At 33.3% G+C, this 9,732-nt stretch overlaps 1 protein-coding gene across 5 annotated transcripts in view; it reads right to left on the minus strand.

Annotated features, from left to right (window-relative positions):
• The window catches only part of LOC145986727 (putative peptidoglycan muropeptide transporter SLC46), a 73,911-nt gene that overhangs the window by 43,983 nt on the left and 20,196 nt on the right, over positions 1 to 9,732 (minus strand). For 2 of the 5 annotated variants that reach the window (XM_083121060.1, XM_083121061.1), the window contains exon 2: positions 1,909 to 2,762. The exons of 1 other annotated variant lie outside the window; for it this stretch is intronic. In XM_083121060.1, coding sequence (XP_082977186.1) covers positions 1,909 to 2,746 — 838 coding nt within the window. In that variant the 5' untranslated portion in view covers positions 2,747 to 2,762. Of the gene's footprint in view, positions 1 to 1,908; positions 2,763 to 2,869; positions 3,010 to 9,732 lie in introns of those variants that run through there. 2 more of the 5 variants (XM_083121063.1, XM_083121064.1) reach the window with 2 other exon arrangements.

Genomic DNA, 9,732 nt, shown 5'->3' on the forward strand with positions numbered 1-9,732 from the left:
TGTCAATTACGTTTTCCCTGATTTATTAACAAATTTCATTTTGTTGATTCCACGGGGTGGAAACACATGAAAACTTTTAATTTGTTCTGACCCATAAAACTATTTAGAGCAACAAAAAAAAAAAAAAAAAAAAAAAAAAAAAAAAAAAAAACCTGAACAGTAGACCTTACTTTCTCGCATACTATTCACCATGCTTTAAACGACTTCAACACAACGTATCCTACTTAGAGTACTTCCTGAAAATCCCGGCAGATGGCATATCGGTTAATTTTAATCGCGAATTAGCATCACATAATCTTCATAAAAAATCGAGGATGTAGAATGGGACACCGGACCCTAAAAAAATTACCTTTCGCGCAATTTACAAACACAGTTTGTTATGAGGAACTAAATATTTCCACGAAAATATTTGAAATGTGCGGAAAATCGAGGGTGTAGAATGATACCCCGGAGCCTTAACTTTATTCATGTGATCTTGTTCGTGTCAAAAATCCATTATTCAGACAATATTATTATTCTTACCACTAAGGTCCAGCTTGGATGTGTAACATGATTCTGCCGCAAGTTATTTTTTATATTAGAAATAATTTGATTATTGTTCCCAAGCACTCCATCAAGCTCAAAAGTATGTATCAGAATATGCTTAATACTGTATAACTGGTATTAAACTCTAAATAATCTTACATAATCTTCTCAACCTTTCTTAATGTTTTAGCCGAATCAACAAGAAAACCAATTATGATCTTAGATCTGCGCCACCAGCATACATTTAATCGACCGAAGATATGCGACTATTTTATTAATTTTATTTACTGCTTGACCATGCTCACGGAAGGGATTTCATTGGTTTCCACATAGACGTAATGTATTTCGTATTTGCGTCGTGAATAACTCTTTCATTTGAATCTGAGGGTCGAACACTACTTCGGCATGACCATCGGTTAATTGAATTTCCAGAGTTTTATCATCTCTGGCGATGATGTACATTATTAATAGTTTCTTAGAGCTAAAATGTGTTCTATTGTGTTGCATCCTTTCGTAAATATCTGCAACTTAATGTAAAACGCGGTATGAGAGAGATTTTAAAATTGTTTGTCACTAGGTAAATCCATTTAATGTATGTCTCATGCACGCACAGGTTGAACCTGGAAAGGTTGCGTTCATTCCTTGTATAATTTGTGCAGTGAATGGATGGATCCCTTTTTGGTTTATACTGAACATCGCTATTCACATTAAATAATAGCATTCTCATTAAGTATCCTAATAACCAACGTAACAAGCAAGGAATAGTAATTTTCTTGATCATTTGTTCTTTAATAAAGAAATATGAGATTAAGATCGTGCAGAATATGAACAAGATGAAAAATGTGATGGTGGATGGTGGATTTGGTTTATTTTACTTAGCTTTTAGCTAATCACGAAGATCTGAAAAATCTGAAAGATCACCTTCCATATGCATAATTACAACTTTTGTCGTGGGTTATTAATGTGTGTGAAAACTTTCTACACTTATCGTGATAGGTTTATGTATAGTTAGGAGAAAATTGACATTGTTATGTAATCATTAAAACACATCCCAAAAAATATTTATATTCCTCTTGGCAGACAAGTCAAATAATGGTAAAATCAAGAGGCAATACAAGTTACAAGTTTATGTTTCAGGATAGGGTATACGTTTAGTAATTTCAGCATATTTTTCAGTAAACCAATATTTCAGTAAACTAATATTGTCCTGACTTTACCATACTGTTTACTTATCTTCTAAGTTTCCTCACCATGCTTCAGATAGGTATTTCAGCTACTTATCAAACATGCATAGAGCATCTCATCTAAAGTAAAATAAAGTTATAATTAATTTGAATAAACTGAAAGTATAATGTCAAATCATCAAAATAGGGGACAATTTACCAGTATCTCCTAGATCATACAACATGACTGTCATGACAATAACAATGATAATCTCTCTGCGCAAATCCTCGCGTTTTCTAAAAGCTGTTCTGAACATCGACTTTATAAGACTAAAATCGAAGAAACTTGGGATGCAACTCCTAGCGGTGATTTTTTCTTGAGGTGCAACAGTTTCTTGCACAAAAATAGTTCCATAGAGAAACGCCACGAAGAATGCAACGGACGATGTTATAAACACAACAACGTGTCCTTGCGATTGAAGTAATTTACCACTCCCGTAAGTACCAACCAGTTTGCCGATCAGCCAGAGGAATTGAACTAAACTAATCCGCAACGTTCTGCTGTTTTCTGTTGACACATCACTGACGTAACTGTGTCCTGCTACTAACGACACTTGCACACCTCCGCCAACCGCAGAGAAGAATGTGGCAACCAAGAGGACCTCTACTGGCAATTGCTCCAAGTAACTGAAAATAATAAGCAGTATACACGTTGTGAGGTAAGCCAATAACGGCATTACAAGAGGAACTTTCCTGCTAAATGTATCACTCCAAGAGCCAAAGAATAACGAAAACACCAGAGATGTCACTGTAAAGATGTATGACCTTGCAGCAAAGATGGGTGATGTTATCTTCTGCACCTCAACTTCTATGTCATGGTACTTGGAGAGTGAAGAACAAATGGTATCGTTGTAGCCAAGGTTTCTTCTGCAGGCTCTTTCCAGAAAGAAATCCGCATGGATAAGATGATAATTTGAATATCCGAATGCTAATAGAAATATCACTGGCTCTACGGTTATACTCTTCCGGAAGACCGTCAACGTTTGAGTAATCGTCATTGCAACAATCTTCCTCCTAAGGAATAAGAAAGGATAATTATAAGCAACAGTAAATTTAAAAACTCATGATTAAAGTAATATATTTGCGTTTCTCATACTATTCTATTTTGTACCTCCACGTACCTTATACAGGCATGGTATGATCTCCACTGATAAACATGCTTTACATTTATCCAGCCATTATTGCTATTTTACTACCAGCCGTCTCTGTGTCCTAGCGAATTGAGTGCTTGACTCACAATGTCGACACAGACGGCCCGAGGTTCGAGTCTTAACGTGATCGTAGATGTTCGTTTCTGAGTGTCCATTAATCATTTTTTCTTATCTAATCTTCATTCATCCTCATCGTCGTGATCAGCCTAAAAGCAAAGAAAAGAGATGTAAAGTAAGAAAACAAATAAGAGTTTATACCCAGGCGTCTTCAATTTAATTAGTACTACTTGTATTCTATAATTAATAATTTTGAGTTTTCTCTTTTAAGCTTATATTATCTTATTCACATTATTTCCACTACTTCGAAGGAAGTATTAATAATATAGATAAAAATGGCATAATACGTAAAATAATTTATTAGGTGTTTATTTTGGGGTCATCGCGATACTCTTAAAGACTTAATTAATTTGCGAAAATATGTAGATCCTCAAGATGATGAGGTTATTTCACGCCGCTTTTCTGTCACCTTAGGTTAAATACAGCGATGAGGATGAAATTGATGGACGAACAAGCACAAACATAATACGGGCACAACAGACACGCGCCTCACAAAGGATTATACTGGCCGTCGGTCCAGGAGCCAGAGCCTCGTTAGTCTGCAAGAAATCGGTCCAGGATGTACAAGTAGGCCTATTTTTCGGCAAATTGTCCATGAACATTTTCATAGATTTTCTCTTGCATCCTACGTGTTTTTAAGGAATGGATTTTTACGTATGCCGGTTCAGAGGCTGTCAGTAGGTTGTTTGGCGTTTAGCTTCAATTCTTCAATCTCTCATTGCCTAAAACACACAGAATAAATGGCGATGGACGATTTGATTCGTAATACGTATGCATCTCAGTCTACTACGTGGAAGTGAGGTTTTTTTTTTTTTTTTTTTTTTACATTTTACTTGGGATTACCGCTAAGCAGTTTTTCCCATATCTATATACATATGTACTGTACATAAACTTACATTTTTTAGTACATTATTATTAAAAGATACTATGAACATTTTTTTTCTATTAAATAGTTAAGCCACATTTTCTAAAAAAAGATAACAATATATATCCAACTGTAAGGTTAGGTTCACAAATCAAAGATTCCAAACACTGAGGAAAAGGAATTTCACAGTTTATAAGAGTTTTATAGAATGTCTCTCTTTCTTGTGTGTATCTATTACACTCAAATAGGATATGGTGTATATCTTCCTTGTTGCCACATGTACAGTTCGGGTTTTGTAGAATCCGGATCTTTTGTAAATGACTTTTAGTAGTTGTATGTCCTGACCTAATACGATTTAGTAATACTATCACATTCCGTGAACCTTGAACTTTTGTAAACCAAGGTCTCATTCTATTGAAATTAGCTATCCTCTGATAAAAGCTGCCTGCATTTTGAAATTCACCATTGCACCATTCCGTCCAGTTTTCCTTCAACTTTTTCTTCACCCTCGGTAGAAGGTCTGTGTACCAGGTTTTCAGCTCCAGTACAGGTTGAATTACCCTAGCTTGTTTTGCATACAAATCTGCCATATCATTTCCTAAATGTTGACAATGTGCTTTAACCCAGGTTAAATGAATTATCTTTCCCCTGCTCCTTAAATTTTGTAAAGTTTTTACACAGTTTATAATGTATGGGGAGCATTTAAATAATAAATCATAATTGGACTGAATTGAATATAATACACTTTTGGAATCCGTTAATATTAATATATTTTTTTCTTGCAATTTATATGTATAAATTAGTGCTTGGTAAATTGCATAAGCTTCAGCTGTAAAAATGGAAAAATCTTCCGGTAAATGTATCATAATTGATTCCTTCTTCTGTAGATCATAAACAGCACATCCTACATTTTGACTACTTTTTGAACCGTCTGTATATATAAAGTAATAATCTTTCCATCTTTCCATGTAATCATATTTTGTATATTGTTCAGGGAAATAAATATCTCTATACTCACAAACAGGAAAATCTAGAGTATATATGGGCTTACTCCTTACTTTCAATAATTTTTGATGATCCTCATAGTACTCATTATATAATTGCACCCATCCTATATCTTCGCAGTTATTAATTTTGCCTGTATCATATAATTCAACCAAGTCGAATAGAATGTCATTAAACGGATGATTAACTTCTGACATTGTTTTCAACAGATATTTAATAGACATTTCTCTTTTCCTATAACTTAAGTTCCATTCGCATGCTTCCATGTATACAGCAACATTGGGAGTACTCTTCATCAGTCCTAGACACTTTCGTAGAACTTTCCTCTGCATTACTTCCAAAGGTCGAAATACACGTTCCGAAATTGTATTAAAGACTATAATCCCGTATTCTATTGTTGGTTTGTAATAGTTTTTGTAAAAATTCATCATGGTACTAGGATGACTTCCCCATTTTGTTGTAGCCATAGAACGAAATACATTGTAAATTACTTCTGCCTTTTTCACTAACATTTTTACATGAGGTTTCCATGTTAATTTACTATCAAATATAACGCCTAAATATTTCACTGAATTTTCTATAGGAATGTGTAACTTTTTTGTATATTGAATCACATTTTTCGGAGCTCCTTTTTTACTAAATATAATCAACTTTGATTTTTCTGACGATATATTCATAGACCTATTCTCAAGAAATTTCTTTATCTCTATTATTTTCGCTTCCATGTTGGTGACTCCTTTATCTACTTGCTTGACACTCTCATATATACATAAATCATCTGCATATTGTATAAATCCAAATGGCTCAGGACATATTCTTTGAACATCCATTAAATATATATTAAAAAGTAAAGGACTTAAAGGGCTTCCCTGTGGAAGTCCTCTTGTTATCCATCTAGGACCCTCAACTTTATTGTGAAAGTAAAAATATAAACAACGATTTTTTAATAGATTCCAAATTATTTTTAGATGCATATAAGGTATTTTCAGATTTTGTAGAATGTTTAATAATTTATTTATATTTACATTATCATATGCCCCTTTAATATCTAAGAAAGCAGCAATAAGACTACTTTTCCTTTTCATTGTATCATAAATTTTTGATGATAACATTGCCAAGGCATCTGTACACCCCATTCCCTTCCTAAATCCAACTTGAAGCCTTGAAAATAATTCCTGTCCCTCTATATGCCAACTTATTCTCTTTAGAATTAATTTTTCAAAAATTTTCCCCAGTACTGAAGACAAAGCTATCGGTCTATAAGATTCTCCTTTATGTGGACTTTTGCCAGGTTTCAATATTGGTAAAATCATTTGAGTGTACCACGATTGCGGTACATTTCCTGAATTCATTATATAGTTGTAGATGTTACAAAGATATATTATACCACATTCCGGCAAGTTTTGAATCATCGAGTATGTTATTCCATCTTTTCCTGGAGTTGTGTCCTTGGCTCTTATTATTATGTCTCTTATTTCATCGATCATGATATTGGTATATAATCCTTGTGAATGTCTATCTTTAGGACTGAAAGAGAACATTTCATCAGGGGCATCTGCAGGTTCTTGTTTATTATTACATGTTACCTTCATAATAAATTCATCTTTCCAGGTGTCTTTGAGTGGTATTAATCGAGGGGTATGTGGTTTGCGGATTGATTTAAATTTAGCCCACACGGTACTGATACTCTCTTTGTTATTTATGTCTTCACAATACTTTGCCCACGATTGTCTCTTTGCGCTGATATAACATTTCTTGGCCTGCGCTATTGCTTTCTTATAATTAATCCAAGTTTCCTGATTTGGTATTGTTTTATAAACTTTAGTAGCTTCAATTCTCTGTATTTTAAAATTTTGGCAATCTTTATTCCACCAGTGTACTATTGGATACTTTTTTACAACTTCCTCTTTTGCCCTTGTACATGATCTGTCCATAACAATACTAACAGAATCTACAAAATAATCATATGTACTCATATCAATATTATTTAAATCTGTATTTTTAAATAAGATTGTAAGTAATTTAGAATATTTATTCCAATCAGCTTCGTTAACTTTCCATTTTCTGAGCGGAATAGTGAAAGATCTCACTGAATTAGTATCAGTATAAAAGAAACATGGATAATGGTCACTGGTTCTTTGATCACTGTCTGTTTCCCACTGAAATTGACCACATATATCATCTGACATTAACGTTAAATCTATAGCTGTTGGCCGAGTACCTAATCTTCCTATATACGTAGCAGACCCGTCATTAATTACAGTAAAGTTGTACAAATCCATACATTCTACTAACACTTTCCCCAACTTATCTTCATCCTGATCTCCCCATATTGTGTGATGGCAATTGAAATCCCCTGCTATAATAAAAGGCTTTTCTATGCATTGAAACATTTGCGATAATGTATTTGTCGTTAATTTCTGTGACTCTGCACCTGTAGGAATATATATAGATATAATACTAACTTTTTGATTCATAAAAGCGATTTTAATTCCTACGACTTCAATTTTGTATGTGTCGTATATAGACAATGTATAATCAAAAGATATAGGTTCAAATTAAATTCTTTCATGAATCATAATTGCAACTCCTTTACTATCATCTTTAATCTTTTCATAAATTATGTGATAATGATTTACTTTAAAATAATTTATGTTTGATGGGTTCACAGAGATTTCCGATAAACATAAAAGTTCAGGTCTATATTCATCTATTAATTTCACCAGATTTTGCTTTCTTGCTTTCAATGATCTTACATTCCAGTGTACCCCCACGAATGTTTTTCATTATTTTTCCTTCCACACCCTAAGATGTCTCTCCAAAAATTTCCAAATCCTCAATAATTTTCTGCACCTGGCCATTTATTTGTGAGCATTCTGTTAGTATTTCTTTTATGCTTAATAAGTCAGAATTTTTAGTTAATGTCGCCATAAGTTTCGCCATTAATTGTAACAAATTATACATAAGATCCTTCTGAGATGTAATGTGAGGAAAGTACACGATTTTTTTCTGTTCTTCATTGTTGTAGATTCCGGTGCTCACCTCCTGCATGCTTCTGTTTGTACTATCCACATCTTCCTCATTTTTCCTTGTCTTAATTACAGTTCCTGTAGACTTTCCATTTAATTGTTTTTGATTACTTTGTAATTTCTTTAGAGAACCTTTACTTGATTCTCCTTCAGAATTTCCATTATAATTCTTTGTTTGTGAATAGGAATTTAGTCTGAAATTTTTTCCATATTTATTTTCAAATTTGGAATAGTCTCTATGATGTTCTGGAGGAACTCTTTTCCATGAAACATTTTCCAAGTATGTATCTGCTTTTCTTTCACCCCAATCACTTAAGGCTTCAAATCTGTTTTGTATTGTTATGCTATTTCCTACATCACCAGTCTTTCTTGTGTTAATTTCACTTATTTGACTTTTATTTATATGGTTTTTTATTTGATCAGCATATGAGTTGCCTTGAACAACATAATTGCTTGGAACATTACCTGTTATTACTTTCTCTCTTGCATCTTGCCGGGATAAATTATCATATGCCATAACTCTCATGATTTCTCTTTCCATTTCCCATTTTACACATGACTTATCAGTAGCAACATGTTCTCCTCCGCAATTTAAACACTTCGGAGTTTCATTACAATTTTCATGTTCCTCTCTTCCACATCTAGCACACTTAGCTTTATCCTTGCATATGGCTGCTGAATGTGCGAACCTGTAACATTTCTTACATTGCATCACATTTCTAACTTTAGGAGTAACATCGAAAATGTGACTAACCACTATAATCTGTTTAGGCATTTCTTGAGATCTAAACGTGATTGATATTAGCTTAGTAGGAACAAAATAATATGAACCATCATCTTTTCGAATTCTCTTTTTCATTCTTTCCACTGATATTACTGTCGGATCTTCAATGCTTTCCTTAATTTCCTCCTCTTCAAATTCAGTGGGTACACCATATATCAATCCTTCCTTCACCAATAAGGATTCCGGGATGAACACATCAATATTATTTTCTTTATGAAAATGCATATTTTTCATGAAATTGTTAGCTTCATTCCTGGTGTAAAAATAAATCTTTGCTCTATATAAACCACTTGGTTGGATATATCTGACCCTTATATCTTTCTTTCGCAATTCATTGCCTATTTTCATAGAGTTAAATTTCTTTTCTGCACCTTTAGTACTAGTCATTATTACTAAATATGGCCCATTATGTGTATCATAATACATTTTACACTTGTCTACATTATTTTCTCTTCGACCTTCTCCAAACGTGTTTACTTTATCTCTATTATCTAACCTGTCTATCCTTACCGCTTTTGCTGGAACTTGATCATCTTCAGAAGATCTGACTCTTTTAGCTTGTTTTCTAGATGTTTCTTCTATAACGTTATCTTCTATAACAATTTCATTGTCTTCTACCAAGTTCGTTATAATTTCTACTTGATTATTAAGTTCCATATAACCTATGGCATCCGCCATGACGTTAACAAGAACTGCCTTACGAAAATCACATTAATGAGTATAATTCCTTTTACCGTAGTTTTAAACTTCAAATTAAATAAGTATATGGGTTTAACTCAATTCCAGTCACAAAATTCTCTCTTTATAAACAGTACTCACTTAATTAACAACTATTAATATTACCACAATATTACACAAACAGCTCAGTTTCCATCAACCACAGGCTATCCTCCGGAAGTGAGGTTGACACTTCGTGCCTTCTGATATTCTTCTTCTTCTTTATCATGACCCTGTTAACAAAATACTGTCGACTTTAGACATCGTTTCTGCTATTGAATTTGTTTTAATGTTTTTCTTCTGAAGTTAGTAGTAA

The sequence above is a fragment of the Lepisma saccharinum genome, chromosome 4 (genome assembly GCF_977018435.1).
Source record: "Lepisma saccharinum chromosome 4, izLepSacc3.1, whole genome shotgun sequence".
Taxonomy (NCBI): Eukaryota; Metazoa; Arthropoda; class Insecta; order Zygentoma; family Lepismatidae; genus Lepisma; species Lepisma saccharinum.